This window comes from Heliangelus exortis, chromosome 9 (genome assembly GCF_036169615.1).
Source record: "Heliangelus exortis chromosome 9, bHelExo1.hap1, whole genome shotgun sequence".
NCBI lineage: Eukaryota > Metazoa > Chordata > Aves > Apodiformes > Trochilidae > Heliangelus > Heliangelus exortis.
The window spans coordinates 11,588,782-11,605,504 of record NC_092430.1 but is presented as its reverse complement, the minus strand read 5'-3'; the positions used below and the strand labels follow the sequence as shown (position 1 = coordinate 11,605,504).

General features: G+C 37.5%; 1 protein-coding gene across 2 annotated transcripts in view; it reads right to left on the bottom strand.

Annotated features, from left to right (window-relative positions):
* The window catches only part of TRPC1 (transient receptor potential cation channel subfamily C member 1), a 19,817-nt gene extending 3,094 nt beyond the window's left edge, over positions 1-16,723 (bottom strand). The window contains exons 1-12 of one of the 2 annotated variants that reach the window (XM_071752164.1): positions 16,141-16,723; positions 14,305-14,459; positions 12,995-13,096; positions 12,460-12,662; positions 11,153-11,284; positions 9,813-10,008; positions 7,843-8,179; positions 6,331-6,470; positions 4,154-4,297; positions 1,617-1,792; positions 1,248-1,449; positions 522-716 (exon numbers count right to left, since the gene is read on the bottom strand). In XM_071752164.1, the coding sequence (XP_071608265.1) occupies positions 522-716; positions 1,248-1,449; positions 1,617-1,792; positions 4,154-4,297; positions 6,331-6,470; positions 7,843-8,179; positions 9,813-10,008; positions 11,153-11,284; positions 12,460-12,662; positions 12,995-13,096; positions 14,305-14,459; positions 16,141-16,276 (2,118 nt within the window). In that variant the 5' untranslated portion in view covers positions 16,277-16,723. The remainder of the gene's footprint in view (positions 1-521; positions 717-1,247; positions 1,450-1,616; positions 1,793-4,153; positions 4,298-6,330; positions 6,471-7,842; positions 8,180-9,812; positions 10,009-11,152; positions 11,285-12,459; positions 12,663-12,994; positions 13,097-14,304; positions 14,460-16,140) is intronic. The other variant, XM_071752165.1, reaches the window with a different exon arrangement.

Sequence of the window (16,723 nt, the reverse complement as noted above, 5' to 3'; positions counted from 1 at the left end):
TATAGCCTGTATACATTTATACAGAGAATAAATATGAACAAATCAATTAAGTTATTTTATAGGTGCATCCTGATGCACACACATTTAGATGTAAGTCGCCAGCAAAATTTTAAACTAAATTATAATCTCCTATACCAGCAAAACCAAAAATTTGTCACCTATGTGTTTTTGGTATTTTTCCTATAAGTAACTACGAGTGCCATAATCCTGAGTGTTTTCCAGCATGCATAAAGTGTTTGAATGCAGTTTATTTAATGGTATTTGAGCAAGAAACTGCAAAATTAGTATGCAAAATTACAGGGTACAGTAAGAACATCTGTTTTAAAAATATTAAAAAATTCCTCTCCCCCAACAATAACAGACTTCACTGATCCTTTGTGCTTATTTCCACAATTCTGTAGTATTTTTTTAAACCATCTACCTCCCCAAAAAATACTCTAACCTCACAATTTTTGAGATTACCTTGAGTTTGTTATGAGTTTTCAACCAAACAAAGCACTGTTTCCAGACTGTTTTCTTACCTTTAGGCTGTTCTGGCGTTTCACTTTGCCACTAGATGTATGAGAGCAGATCCATTTACTGAGACTGTTGAAAAGATAACATATAGTCTTGGGAGAGGGAATAACATTGAAAGGTGGAGGTAGCGTGCACTTGTCATCAAAGTAGCTAAGCCAAAGCTTGGCACGAGCAAACTTCCATTCCTTATCTTCATGATTCTAAAGCATCAGAAACATTAACAGAAATCAGGAGCAAAAATACTAACAGGCTGTCTTATAAGGTTTTTCCCCCAATATCTTAAAAACTGACCATTATTCAAAGTTAATTATTTAGTAGATAATATATATAATATTTGAATAAGTTTGTTTTAATATACTAACATTAAATAATTAAATTACAAAACATATCACAAATTCACTATATACTCCAGTGTAAATACAACATTCAGCTATGGAGGTAGAAACCCCTTCAAATGCCCAAGCACTGCACCGTATCAATAATAGCACCCGGACAGCCATTGTATCGAGAGCATCTTCAATTCCCAGAGCCCAAAGCCTTGCAAAGTGCCCGTTTTATTTGTAACAAAGCAAATAAATAGTTCCTCTTTAAAGGAAAGACAACCCCTGTGAGCTGAGACAAGGCTCCATGGAGATCTGTAGATTAGTCTACACATCACAGGAAGACATTTGTATAAAATCCAAGGGCACAGTTAGCAATTAATTACAGGTAATTAAACAGAAACCACTTACTGCTATCAGCTGAAAACTTTTGTGAAGCATTGCCACAAGGAGTTTAGTTAATACTATCACAACCACCACATTGTAGGTACCAACAATAACAGCACCCACAAAAGACTGTAATTCTTCACCATAACTAAAACGTGTGACAAAGATTGCAACATGTGCCAGGGAGAATATATACCAGAACAGAGCAAAACACGTGCCAATAAACCTAAAAAAAAAAAAAAAGAAAAAAACCCAAACTGGTTAGGTAAAAGTAAGCACCAAAAGTGAGTTTACTTAATATTCATTCAAGTTCAGTGAAAAATTTCAGTTTTGTTTAATTACTGGGAATAAAGAGCTAGAACAATAGAGCCATTTAATAGATACCAAACTCACGAATGGAATGTGTCGTTGCTCTGTTGTTCACAGAAAATTCCTGCACAGTCCTTTTCTTCATTTACAGTAAATCCTTTATCATAAAGTTGTGTCAATCCAATTGTGAATGAGAACAAGACAAGAAGAAACATGCCAAGAAATTTTCCAAAGTCTTGTAGCATCTGGCCCATTGAAATCTGGGAAACAGATAGATATCCAATTTAAGTAAAACATTCTTGTTCTCTCCTTCAGCCTTTAATAAAGAAAAAAAAACTACTTACACTTTAAGTGTTTAACTTAAATTTTACTGTGATAAACAAAACTCAAAATCAGAAGGTACCATTGTATTGTTCTTCAGTGAAATTCTGGATGCTACAAGAAAACTGCAGTAGTTTTAGCATCACCTGAAAGATTATTATCTTTCAGTTAACTATAACAATAGTATGTACACCTTATTTTTTATTTGTAATACCAATGGTAATAAGGAAATTACAGGTCCATACATAAAACCTGTAAATGAAATGCATTTGAACAAGAACACTTAATAAAGACACTGAATTAATCAAACATTTGGAATCTTAATTAATCACTAATCAAAAAGTAGTACACCAATGCCCATCTGCAGAACACAGAATGAATTCACTGTATGTTTTATGTAAGATTCTGCAACACGTAGGTGTGTAAATTGAATGCAGTATCATGTCTTCTGAACTTTACACTCTTCATATTATTGGTTGCCAGTTCAAAATATCCCATACAGAAGCTTGCAAGACTACAAATTACAGCATCTTCAAAAAAACAGGGAACTGGTGCATTTTTGCAGCCAGAGACGACCTTAACTTGCTTTTGTTGTAAGCAAAAAGCTTTACACAGCCACAGTATAAACTGTTTACAGCATTTAAATTACTCATCTTACAAACTTCCAAGAATAATACACTGTTATAAGGAATGCAGGTCTATAAATCTGGGTCACGTAAATCTAATTCCCTATATAAATCAGTGTGTGGGGCAAGCCTAATCCCGTATGAATCACAATCTATACCAAATTATAGTTCAGATATCTATCTCTGGTCAGGTTTTGCAAGTACAAGTTTCCTGGGAGATGAAGCTCCAGCTCCTGCTCCCCCTCAGGCTGCTGAAAACTCAGTGAATATCCCTGTTGGGCAGCAGTTCCTCTCTGAGTCTTTGGACCATTTGCCACAGTCGTGGAGAATCTGCAGCTGTAGGCAGAGCTATGCAGTGACTTTACCCTCTGGTCAGAGGATCAATGTCATTCCCATCATACTGTTTATCATACCCATCTTTTAAAAGAAAAATCCCCAACAACAAAACATCTACCATTAACCGACACCTGGTCACAGGCAAGAGAGAGAGAAAGCAGATGAAACAGAAATGCACAGAAGTGTAGACTACCACAAAATATTTTGTTTCTAATACAGTGTAATAACACAGCCCAAATACCAGTTGCTTTCTTCATACAGTCATGCCATTCCTTCCTAAGTATTTAGAATTGAATTTCTAAGCATCTGAAATCTAGTAGTCCAAGCTAAGAGAATATTAGTCTAACTTCTGTAATAATAAAAAGCTACGACTCACAGCCAACTTACAAATCTGTATTAAAATAGGTTTTATTAACCATTAAGTAATGGAATGCTTAAAAATAACTCTAATAGCCCAGAGAACACAGTACCTGCCTTTCCCCCCCACACCACTGGGTTTCCATGCCATATTTGATCACCACCATTTGAACCTTGTGACCTACTTTCAGAAAATACTGTTATGAGTTGTTGCACAAGCTGTACTGGCCAACAGTAATAACATAAGCTTCAGTGTACCACTGAATAGGGTAACTGTTGACTGTTTTTATTTACTTGGAAAATTTCATAACTTAGACTCCTAATAAAAAAACTTGTGACAGATCTGGTACATAAATAAATATGCACATTAAACAGTGAATCTCTTTAAAATGTAGAAAAACTTAAATATTCAATCAATTTGTATAATAAGCCTAATGCTTACTGCAACATGAAGACTTTGGTATTTTTTTCAAAGTATGCATTTCTATTTTAAGATGTACAGAAGAAAAAAAATAAAAATAATAACAGCAACATAGTCACAGCTAGAGAGAAAAGGGAAAGAAGTAAAACAAGCTAACTAAACCCTGACAGAAGAAACAGACATCTTCCAGTAATATTAAAATGGTTAAAAGAACTACCAACATTCTTTTTAAAGCATTTTTTATGATGATTTTTCCAAGTCCCTTTTTACAAAAGAAAAAAAAAACAACTAAGAACAAACAAAAAGACAGGACAGGTACAGTTATAATTGAAAAATATAATTAAAAAGTGAACTACACTAGGTCTTACATTTTTTCTTTCCTTTTCCCATCTAAACCAGTACATTTTACAAGAGATTAAAAAAACACCAAATTTCAATACACTGCTTCCTTCTACTTTTTACTTTCTCATTTTAATTTCTTGTTCTTGTCTTTTCAAATAGACTCTTCATGACAAATTAAGATCAAGTTTAATATTTTCTTAAGCAGTAATGATATTCACCTGGAGTGGTCCCAGAATAGAGCTGGTTGTGTACATGAAGAAGAGACGCAGGTAACTAAGAACATTAGCAAAAGCAAAAAGACCTTCTGCCACCAGGGTAGGATGGAATGCATCCCAGTCCTTCCTTTCAGCATAATCATGAAACTGCAACACAAACAGGAAAATCTGACATTACAAACACAAAAATGCAGCAATGTACCACTCATTATTCCATCTCCAAAACAGACAACTACATAAATTAATTGACAGATGGCTTCTCTCTTTCAGATATCTCACTATTTTCAGACAGAGACAGTTTAAAAGCCATCCAAGAGGGAGTCAGAAACCGGATGATTTAAATTCAACACCCAAACACCACTGAGTTGCTCAGCAAACCACTCATTCCTCCGCTCTGCTTTCCCTTCTGTTTTGCATGGTTTGTTCAAACAGGGACCCATGGACTTTATAAATACTGTGCATTGTAATAGGCGTCAGTGAAAACCAACATTAAAATGCTGCAAAGAAAACTAATGTACACATGCAACTGCAATGTGCTCATAGTTGGCCTTAAATGAGTTTTAGAAAGATTTAGAAATACTTTGAACCTGGAGTTTCTTTGATGGATTTTATGAGTGACTACAAAGAATGGAAGCCACAAGTGAACTTCTGATGTTAACACAATCTTACAGGATATCCACTAAGTACTATTCACCTATTCATGAGATATCCACAGCACCCTAACTTTCACCTTGGCTGAAACCATTCAGCGTTTCTATTATCAGCTTCTGCTATTTCAAAATGCACAGCTAAGGAACTTAAAGCTGCTTTAAAATACTTAGCCTGAAAGTGTGCTGCACAAAGATGGCAAGACAATGTTTTCATACATTGCTGTTGCATGTGTACAAATCCTTCTGCTACAGAAAGTTTTCCTCTATTACAGCTTCAGTGCCAATAATATGGACTTAAGATGTAAAGCAAACATTTTAATTTGTCTTCCTAAATATTTACAAGCTATACATTTTGCCATATTTAGAAGTGACAAAATAGCCATCATGTGCCTGTAACATAGGACAGGACTCCTGCATCTTCAAAAAGGCTACAACTTCAACTGGCAGTGGAGAACTCTTATCTTAGCAAAGAACTACTGCTACAGACATGGCTGGTCACAAAGCAAATGGTTGGGAAGGCCACCCAACACAGCCTTCTCCTATTTTTTCCCAAGAAATGGAGCTGCCCTTTCCAAATGATTACCAGCCTCTGAATCAATGCATGGATAGGGAAATGAGCCAAACACCAAGTTGAGAAGAAAGGTTCATTTCCCTCTCAACTGCCAGACAGCTGTCAACTCAAACTCTGTTATACAAAATAATGGTGCTACTCGCACTGGCTTGAATTTTGGTAAAATATTCATATTCAGTTGGTCTGGCAGCTTGCCATATAACTGACAACACATGGAACAAAATGAGAATAATCACTTCTATAAACTGCTATCCTCAATCAAATCCAGATTGTTTTTTCACAGAGAAGACAAGGCTCCTCTACAGTCCGAAAAAGTCCAAAACCCAAAAAACAAAAAAACAAACCAAAAACCAAACCCAAATCCAGCTAAAATCCACCTCACAAACGGAAGAAACCAACAACCCACCAAACCAATTAAAAAACACTACCTGTAGCTACTTATGACATTTGAGCATATGGAACCCAAAGCTAAATAAGACTTCCTGTATCAAAAAAGCACTAGGCAACCTGAACACAGAGGTTACAGTTACCTTTCTGTATAGTCCTGATCTATGGCATCAGACAAGCTCGAATGCCAAATGAGATGAGCTAAATGGGGAGATTTCCCCAAATGAAAATCAAGCCATTTAGAAAATCAGCCAGTTCTTACAATGAAGACAGTAGCTCTTCTTGTGGTCCCTTAGTATTTGGAAATGTTTTGATGTGTTTTCTAACTCCCTCTTCCCTCAGCTCTTCCAAGATCAGGATGCAACAAGACGAGAGGTCTTGACAATACCTGAACACCTAACTCAGAATCCTAAACTGTATCCACACAGTAGGCTGTTACTAATTTAAAACACTTAAGTACAACACCCTACCATTAACATACTACACACAACACACCTCCATATTCTTTGCAGCAATGTACTGCTTTTATATTTGCCCAGCGGAGCTTCAGATTTGTGAAGCTGTGTGCTTACCTTGTTATGGGCAACTACTTTGAGAGCAAAAGTTGCCAAATACAGGGAATTCATAACAAAACTAAGCTGATTACGGGATTCTTCTAAGAAGTCTTCTAAGCCATCATACCAGAGTCTTTTAACATCCGACCACACCATTCCTGCAAGGGAAAAAAAAAAAAACAAACCAGAGAAGTCAAGTTATTGCACTGCATATTCTTTTACAACTAAAGCACTTTTGACTGGCTTCTGTAAATATTTTAGTAGAGAGAAAGAAGTGGAGTAATTAAGTAAATTTACTTAAAGCATTGCATTGGATTAGAAGCATTAATCATAAGGCAACAAGGTGTCTAGCCTTTACAAGCCTACTTTACAACTAGAGACAGACTTTCTCCAGTAAAAAAAGGTAAGAGAAGAAATTAACACAAATGCTTCTTCTAACTGAAAAGTATTCCACTTTTTCCAAAGGGGCTATAGAAAGCATTACATCATTACATGATGTATTCTTTATTTTTTGGAAAGACTTAGATATAACAAAATATTTTTTAAGAATAATCAGCTCAGTAACTGCTACTAAACAAGATCCAAAACCCAAAAACTTTTCCTACCCTACCTGATATTAAATAACATTAGGAGAGAAAAGAGACCATGACTTAAGATTACAAAAATTAGAAGCTTAACTTAAAGCAACATATGTTTAAATATTCGGGATGATTATAATAAACAATGCAACAATCACTATTACAGTAAAAAACTGACCCTAAAATGACCATCCACGACTACTTAGATAAAAACTGATATTTTAAACTATATCACTGCTTTTTACAAGTCCAGTCAACCAAATGATAAATGTCTAATTCCTTTACCTTAATAAATTTTTCCATGCAAAATGGAAAAGCAAACATACAGTAACCAATGAAAAACATATTATAAATTTTTATGAACTTCCAACCAAAACATAAGTTTGAGTACTCAAAACTTATACCTGTGCTCCCTCTACTGCATCAACCAGAATTAACATGCATCTGTTCAGGTACAGTTATGACAATCAGGGACAGTAACGTATAAAAATGGAAAATAGTTGATGACAGGTTATCTGTTACAAAACTATTAATCTGAAGAACACACTTGCTTTGCCTTGAAGCTATTTCTCTTTTATTTTTTTAAAGATCAAGATTTTGAAGTGTCTAGGAAGATACACAGCTTTTACACAAGTTTTCTATTGCATAACTGAATCTCACTGGCATCACTCTGAATGCTACCAGTCCTTCTGAAGAGAAATTCACATTCCTCTTCTGTTAGACTCTGTAACATTCTGTTTCTGATAGTTCATTCCTGCAATAACTTGGGACTTTTATAATCCTTCACATCTCTTTTTCAAATTGTGAGGGGTTTTTCTGTGACACTATCACCAAAAGAGTGAACTACAGTCAAGCAATGAGTAACATGCTAATTGCATAAGAAGGTATTACAAATCTTTACTGTTCAAACAACAACAACAGCTGTCAGCCAATCTAGTAAAATCATACCTACCAATTAGCCATATTATCAGAAGATAGTCTATTCTCTCAAGGGCTGGTCCCATTGTATTCTTCTTATTCTCATTGTAGACAAGGGAGTACAAATTCAGTAATAACAGAAACGTAAAATATGAAGCTCCATGAATAATAAATTTCATAAAAGGAGTGTGAATTATTCTACCTACTCGAGATTTAGGGGCTAACAAGTAACACAGGGACAGAACTGGCCAGAAAATGCCAACCATCAACACAGTCAAAATTTTCTTGCATGTGTGCTTGCGCCGATAGCCTGCCATCTGTCCAAACCATACAGTATTTAGAAACTGCTGGCAGTTAGACTGAGCAACAAACTGGGGAAAAATAAACACAAAAAGAAACAAACATGACATCAGTCTCAGGTTTCTTAATAAAGATTATTAATTTACATTATTAAAATTCATTTTCAAACTGCATATTACCAATTGACAGGAAAAAACACTAAGTTGAAACAATAATCTCATGAGAGAAAATAAATGCTATGGACCCACTATGATTATAAACCTAATCTTATTTTCCTTCTAAAACCAGCAATGCAATATGAATTATGTATACTAGACTTCTAATGATTTTTGCATCAAGAAAATAATTTTGGTTGCTAATTATTTCGAAATCTCACATATAAGTAACATCATACGTCAGACAGCTTTGTTGTTATTGTCTGTTATTATAAATAGTGATCTTACCTCTAGAATAAGATACTGTTATTGTAAAACACTATCCACACTGTAAGACACTATATTTTCAGATGAGGACTACAGGAGCCAAACGGTTTTACACATATTAGCTCTTAAAGCCATTATGGCTCTATCCAGCAGCATTATTTTTAAATCAGAATAAGATATGTTGTATCAGTCCTTCAGCAGAAGAGCCCACTGGTCTGAACATTATGCAGATTATGCACATGTACTTTTAAAGTTCAACTCTTTATTTGGGTGGATTTATAGAAGAGCCTATTTCACTGGAGGATGCTTTATCATTTAGTTTCAAGAGTATCAGTAAAAAGAAACTTGGTATCATTGTCACCTTTCAGAAAGCATAATAAAAAAACCTGTCTCTATTGTAAAATTATCAGGAATAAATCATAAAGATACTTTCCTCATACCACACAAAAACTATTGTTAGCCTCCAACCACTGTGGTAAAACAAGCTATACTCAAAACCAGAACAATATCTGAAATACCTGAGTGTGTGTGTGTTTAACATGTAACAGGAATGTGTAATGCTGGTTCTAGGCATTCCACAACTATAGCTTACGACTTTAAACACTCTTTATTTTAACACTTTCACAGACAAAGCCTAGATGCATAGAACAGACAGAATTACAATGACTTCTGCGAATGGTAACTAAAAATTGATCTTGCACGGAAAGGAAACTTTACATCTCCGGTCCTTGCACTAGAATCTCACCAAAGTTCCTTCTAGTACCACAAAACTCAAGGTACAATTTGTCAAGGAATAGACAGTAATGACCTACAACATTAAATACGTTCCAAGCTGATGGCATAAAAAACAGAGGTACTGTTCAGTTATACCAGCACAGGTATGGAATACCTGAGATGATGCCTAAACCAAAGCTGAATGTCTAATGACAAGTGAGAAGATGGTAAATCATGTATCCCACCTAAGGATCCATGCACCCTAGGCAAGGATTTGAATAATGAGGATCTGAACAAAAAACTACCATTACCAGACCTGTTATTGAAAGAGCGGCAGTTTATATTCCAAAACAGAAAATAATACATTCTTCTCCACAGCAAATACTGAATACTCAGTATCTTGCAATACCATTTCCCTGTTTCTCATGCAGATATTCTCTGTATTCCCATCTCTCCTACAACTCTTGTCAATTTACTTCCACTTCTATGCCTAAGGCAGTAAAATAAAGGATATGAATTAATAGAAAATATTACGTGGGATGCCTATGAAATTACTGCAAAGACAAACCTCTTTTTGATTATACTTGATGGCAAGTTTTAAGCGACTTAAGTTCATCCTCTCTTCCAACAATCCTCGCTTGTCTACATGTTCATCACTAGATGTGTGATTCAGAATAACTTCCAACTCCCTTGAATTCCGTGCTTGTGCAAGCAGATCTTTAGCAAAGGTTTTGCACTGTTGAGCTAGCTCCTCATAATCATTTCTGAAAGACAAAGAAACAGTACACACTATTACGCTGCTCATGGATTTTCCATTAAATCACCAACTATCCATTTTTGGTTCAGATTGTATGTTATGCTAAGGCAAAGTGAAAGAAACAAAACTAAACAAAATACCAAAACATTCCTGTGGTGTCAAGATCCAAGAATACGGAAGACTGCTTGTAAGTTTTGCAGTGTAACACAACAATTACATTCCAGTCTCCACTAGACAAAGACAAATTTAAAAACAGAATTTACAGTATGTTCATTGAAACAATTAAACTTGAAAATTATTTCCAGAAGACAAGCAAGTGCAGTAGTTACAAAGTATGCATCATTTGGACTTTATAGTTGCAAGGGGTCGTTTTGGATTTTGCTTTATTCCTGTCATCTGAAAGTTAACATGAACTAATACTATTTTTTAAATACAACAAACACAAGAAATGACACTGTCACACAGTCCATTTTCATGCCAAGTTCCATCACAAAAATGCAAGAGTTGAACTTTTAATAAGACATCAGGCATACAAACAGAAAATTCGTATGTTTAAAGCAGAATTTTACCCCATATGAAAATTTACTTTCATGTTCTCATGTGTAGTATACATGTGAAATTATTCTGAGTGTTTGTTCATTAAGTAGACAGGCATTTGAAATATTCTACACACCTATGTCTATTATATACACACCCAGGCACACAGTTCCAATAGAAGGGGCAAAATTAATTAACAATAACTACTCCCAGGTGAGTATAAACAAGGAGTTGCACACTTCTACCCTGATGCAGAGGAAAAAAAAGTAGTATTGAGAGAGTGTTGAGTATTGAGATCAGTGATTAAAAGGTGTGTGATCTTGAATTGAGTCAGGATTTAGCCTAATTTCTACTGATTTTCCCAGAGTAGAGCTGAAATTTGAAGTTGATGCAACTATACACATTAAACTGTCTACATCTAAAAGGATTTACAGTAATTAAATTGTCAAAATAACTACAAACACAGCACAAATTATGTAACTTGTTATTACGTCTACTAATCAGTTTAAACACTCCAATTACAAAAAGAGAATAAACCCCTTCTGATGCATACACATTTCTATACAAGCAATTTCATAAAAGTACTACAGTTGGTTTACATTTCCAATTCCTACCTGAATTCAACCTCAACAAGGCTTAATTCTTTCAAGTCTGCACTAAGTTCAAAAGCTCGTAGGATTGGATCCTCCTCTGTCAACATGATCAAAGCAGGGCTGGCCAAACACCGATAAATATCAAGGCGAAACCTGTGACAAGCAAATACCAGGTAAATTGAAGATTTTTTTTCATTTGATTAGCACTTTCAAATCAGAACCTATTCCACAAGTCTGCATAAGAGTGTCAGCTGAAAGACAAAACTATTTCATTTCTTAAAATCAGATGCTACAAGCATCACATGTGATATGTCACAGAAGACACTGTCCCTTACATAGGCAGACTCCCTGTTCTTCTACGTATCAAAAACTGGCAAAAACTTCATCTTTTCCTTCTTTTCCTAGTACTTAAGTGTTACCAGTGTATCAGCAGAAGGCCACCAGTGCACATGACAGTACCAGTCAAATTTTGTCATTATTACACCGTAGCTCTTACAGTTCTTGAAGTAGAAACAACAGGGAAGTAAAGGATTTAATATAATCTTTTTTAACAAACTGCATTAAGAACAGGGGGGAGCTTCAGTTTGCAGTACAAAAAGAAAAAAACAAACAACAAAACAAAAAAACATCCAAACAACCCCTCCCCCCCAAAAAAAAACCAACCCAAAAACCAGGGAAAGCATCTGAAGAAACGTTTCCCTCTTGCACAACTGGCAACTTCTGAACACTGAAACAAAGTCTGTTATCTGTTTTAGTTTAAACTAAGAGCTGTTATCTCAAATACTGGTAATGTTAAGATTGGCAAAACCCTCTCCTCATTTGTACCTTTAAAAAGAAATCTTTCGGCTTTCAAAAATATTGACAAAAAAAAAGAGAAAAAGAAAATATTATTAGTTTGAACCCATCAATAGATGCTATATAAATACTTTTAAGAAGTAGGATACAGAATTATCCACCTCATCATTCTGGCTCAAAAAAACCCAACTAACCTAAAAAAAATAAGTTATTTGAACAGTTCCTGCATTACCAAACCACAGACAGCTACAATGTCTGTGACACAGCTGGCAGAAAAGAAAAGCACCTAGCTTAATATGCACAGAGACTAAAAGCATAAAACCAAAATGGACAAAAAAAGACAATGCCTCCCACCAGGCATTACTTCTTTTCAGGAACTGTCATCTCACAAAGAAGGCTACACTGTGTTTAAGGAATGCACTCATAAACCTCACCTTAAAGAGAAAATGGGAATATATGGAATCTAACCCAAGCAACACAGGAGAATTAAGACAAGGGTTTTTCTATTATTTTCTATGACTGGTAAGTCTTACCTGGAATGTCGCAGACTATCTTTTTTGTTCTTTGCAGTACACAGTGTGCATTCACAGCCTACAGCATGAGGCTTTGGTAATGATATGTCTTGCTTTAACAGCATGGTGAGAATTTCATAGTTGTTACGATGAGCTGCTAAAATGACAGGTGCCACATCCATGGTTGTTGAGTACTCTGGGTTCTGAATGCGTTCCATTAATTTCTGGAATAAAATGTAGGTGGTATCTAAATTTATTATATGCAGTTCTATGACAGCGCTTAGACATAAGAGGTTTTTTGACTGCTGAGCAATAAATCTCACCTTTATAATATTTTCTCATGTTTCATAACATGAGAATAAGGAAATATTTTTAATAACACTGAGACACCTCTCAGACAAATATTGGGTAAAAAAATGGACACACAAATGTTTCTGGTTGACTTACATAGAAAACCTGACACCTAGTGCCTAGGTTCACCAATATACATGCATGATATTAAGTTGCACAGCCCCCCCACTCTGCAACCCAAAGTCCAGAAATAACAACACTCAACTACAATGGTTGGTCTGGAGGATCTTTTTGGTCGATGATTAAGTAGAATGTCAACAGCTCCCACCACTTCCGAGTCAATAGCCACCAAAAGCGCATCTGATGACTAAGGAAAGAAAAAAGTCATGATAGCAAAAGTGACTTAAACAGCACAGACTCAATCTGAAGCTGAACTGCCTTTTTTTTTGTTTTTAATTTATTTTTTTAGTACTACAACAATGTTTGATGTATCACCACCCATGATCAGGACTCAAATTCAGGTTGTCATTCCATGAGTTAGCATAGGATTACTGACAATTTGTTTCATTGCACAAACATGAAAAGATCCAACTGCAGAAATAACTTTCCCACAAAGATGATACATACAGAATACGTGGAAAAATCAAGGCAATAGGAGGCAATAAAAAATGGCAAAAGCAACCTCCTGTGTAATATGCCTCAGACATATAGGACACACCTCAGCACCATATACAAGGTCTGTGGTAAAGCTAGTAACATAAGCTTTTTCTTCTGGGCTGTTGATTACTTTAAAATCTTTCCTTAAGTTGAGCTAAGCAGCTTTCAATCTTCCCTACAGTTGTTGTTATTCTTTTCAACTGGCTTGAGAAAATTAAGATCTTTAAAAATAAAAGACACAGCTTTTATTACTGCCACTAAAAAGGAGATCCAGGGAGGTAAAAGCTTGTTGGTTTTTTCCTCTCCAATATCAAATAACTTAACCAAAGATACTACTTTTCCCTGTCTTACATACTTAACCTATTGTAGCCATAACTCTCCCAGCAGCAGCAGAGATGTTACGTACAGTTAAGGAAGTATTCTAAGTATGAAACTGCCATCAAGCACAGATACAGTTTAACGAGGAACCACTGCTGAAATATGTTTGCCTCCACTTGAAATCATCTAACGTGCATTTTTCAAACTGTGCTACTATTTTATAAGTTCTTATACTCCACAGCCAAAGAGATCCCGAAATTCTACTCTTTTTAGTATGATGCTCTCTGACTATATACTGTTTATTTTGCTCCAAGATAACACATACATTTTCTCTGCAACAGGAACAACATCTAAAATAAAATTCAGACTGTTAATTTAAAATGTTACTACATATTTGCCACGCCAATAAAATCCCACTAGAAAAAGTAAATTAATGAGAAAAAAAAAACACTTTCACAGCTAAACAGAAAGAAAACTGAGCTACCCATAAAAGGATTCTATTTCCTTTGAAATTCTAACAGTTAGTAGAGAAGCTGTATAAAGAATAGAACAAACAGATCAATGACTGCACAAAAATTTTCATTAACTTGTGTTGTATACCTGGCACCCATAATCCAAAAGAAGCTGCAGTATGTCCAAGTTTTCATTTTCAATGGTTATGGTAACAGCATTTCGTCCAAGCACATCCACACAATTTATGTTCATTTCACCTGAGCTGTTTTCCTCTAGGAGCTTCTTAACCATGTAATAGTCACCTGCACAAGTAACATATAAATGCCACCAAATATTATTACACAGCACTAAAAACGTGAAAAATCATAAGTACCAGACACCATCAAACAAGACAACATACCCTTGCTGACAACAGATGCTGAATGTGTCAGACAATGAAAAAGTCAAAGTAGATAAGAATTCTTTCCTTAGAGTGGAAACTAAAGACATTTCAGCAAGTTTCTCTAAGTACTAAGACATGTACCTTAACCCACCACTTTAGTTTCAGCTCCAAAAACTAACACACACAAAAAAGAATGGGTTCTTGTAAAAACTGGGGCAATAGCTCATACTTAACCTCTGAGGTACAGGAAACATTAAGTTCAACATAAGAAAAGGTTGCTTGGTTCAGAAAAGCCATTGGCTCAGAAAAGCCCCCTGCAATGGAACAGGTCTGCATTTTCCTTGATCAGAATCCACATTAGTCTTCTCAGTATTACTTTTAGCATAACATACCAAAGCAGGTGTGATATAATGCTGAAATGTCATAAAATCCAAGCTAGCAAGTTTGATGATCAAGTTAAGCTAACTGCAGTAGGATGTAGTTAAGTTGCACTTTTCTATTCATCTGAAGTACAGACACACCAGGCTGCCCAGTTTAATATTATTCTGTTTAACTGATTCTTCTTGCCAAAGATAAAATCTCTCAATTATTTTTGTCTCTAGGGTACCACATTATTTTGCAACATAGAAGATCATAAAAAAAGATCTTAGTATAGAATTCTTAGAGAAATATACATAGAATACTTCTGTTTGCAGTAGAACAGTAGAATATGTACAGTCTGGAAGAATACTAAACCAGCTCCTATTTACACATTCTAATTTTTTCTTTTTTACTATTCTGTGCATCCTTTTATGTCGCTGAGCATCTGTTTGTGAGAAAGCTGTGGCTCGGTCCTATCTCCAGGAGAGGAGAGAGCAACAGCGCGGTGTAGCAGTGCAGGCTCTCATAGCAAGGCAGACCGAACCGAACCTCCTCAGCCCCGGCAGGGCATACGGCTACGGCCGCACTCACCTCAGCAGCTGTATGGCCGGCGGGCAGCTCTGCCCATCTACACAGCAGCCCTACAGCCCTGCTGATGTCCTAAAGGTCACACTCAGCACAAGAGTAAAAGCCTCAGAGTTCACCATCTTAGACATGTTAAGAATAGTTTGATTTAAGGCTGGGTTTTCACTCAAGAGGGACTAAATATATAATTAAAGAAAGTGGCGTATTTTAGACAGGAAAAATCTCTTCCTCGGGCGCCCTTTCCATGGGTGCAAACTATGGGAAACAAGGCTCGCTCGTTCTGGGGGCACCTAGCTAAGCCCCCCCTTTTACCACAACTAAATACGCACAGATTCTTCAATAGTGAACAGTAATGCAGCAAATGCATTACTAACTCCTCAAACAGAAAGCAACTCCCTCACAACCGCAGAGGGAGCTGGCCCAATGCCCCGCTCCCCCGCGCCCTCTGGTATCGGGATAGCGGGAGGCGGCCGCGGGACAATCCTGACGGCGGCGCCCCCCGGGCCCCAGCGAGGCCCCATCGGTGTGAGAAGAGGGCGCTGGCGGGGATTACACTCAGCGCCCACCCGAACCGACAGGGCCGAGGCAGACTCGGGCCCTCGGAGCGTCGAGGCCTCCGCTCTCCAAGGGCGCGGAGAGCCGGGCCAGGCCGGTACCTTTGTCGCAGGCCAGCAGGAACAGCTTCTCGTCCAGGGTGGTCTCCTCCTTCACCTGCCGCACGTCCTTCAGAGCCAGGAGCTTGTTCGGCGAGGCCGAGGCGGACGGGTCCGCGCTCTGGTACAAGGCGGCCATGGCGCCGGCCCCCCCAGGCCCATCAGAGCCCGAGTGGGGCGGTGGCGCGGCGCACCGGAGCCCCCAGTGGCGCCTGGCACCCCGGAGGGAGCGGGGCTGCAATGCCCGGCGCTGTCAGACCAGCGGGCAGAAAGGCAGCGCAGGACAGGGCAGGGCCGACGGCGACCGCTCCCCGCCGCACTGCGCAGGCTCCAACGGCGGCGTTCCCCGGGCCAGGGGCAGAAGGGGGTGGGCGGGGAGGAGCAGAGTTGCGCCGACCGAGCGGCCCATGGAGCGCCGTGGGCACAGCCCGCCGCACAGATTCGTCTCCTCTCACAGTTTTACCTTTCCTACCGTCAGGAGCTGTGAGGAGGCTTTCGAGGGCAGGGGGAGCACACCGCAGCCGGTCACCAGCATTACCGAACTCGTGGTTGTCTCCATGTCTGCGTTTTTTTTCTCCCGGCTGCC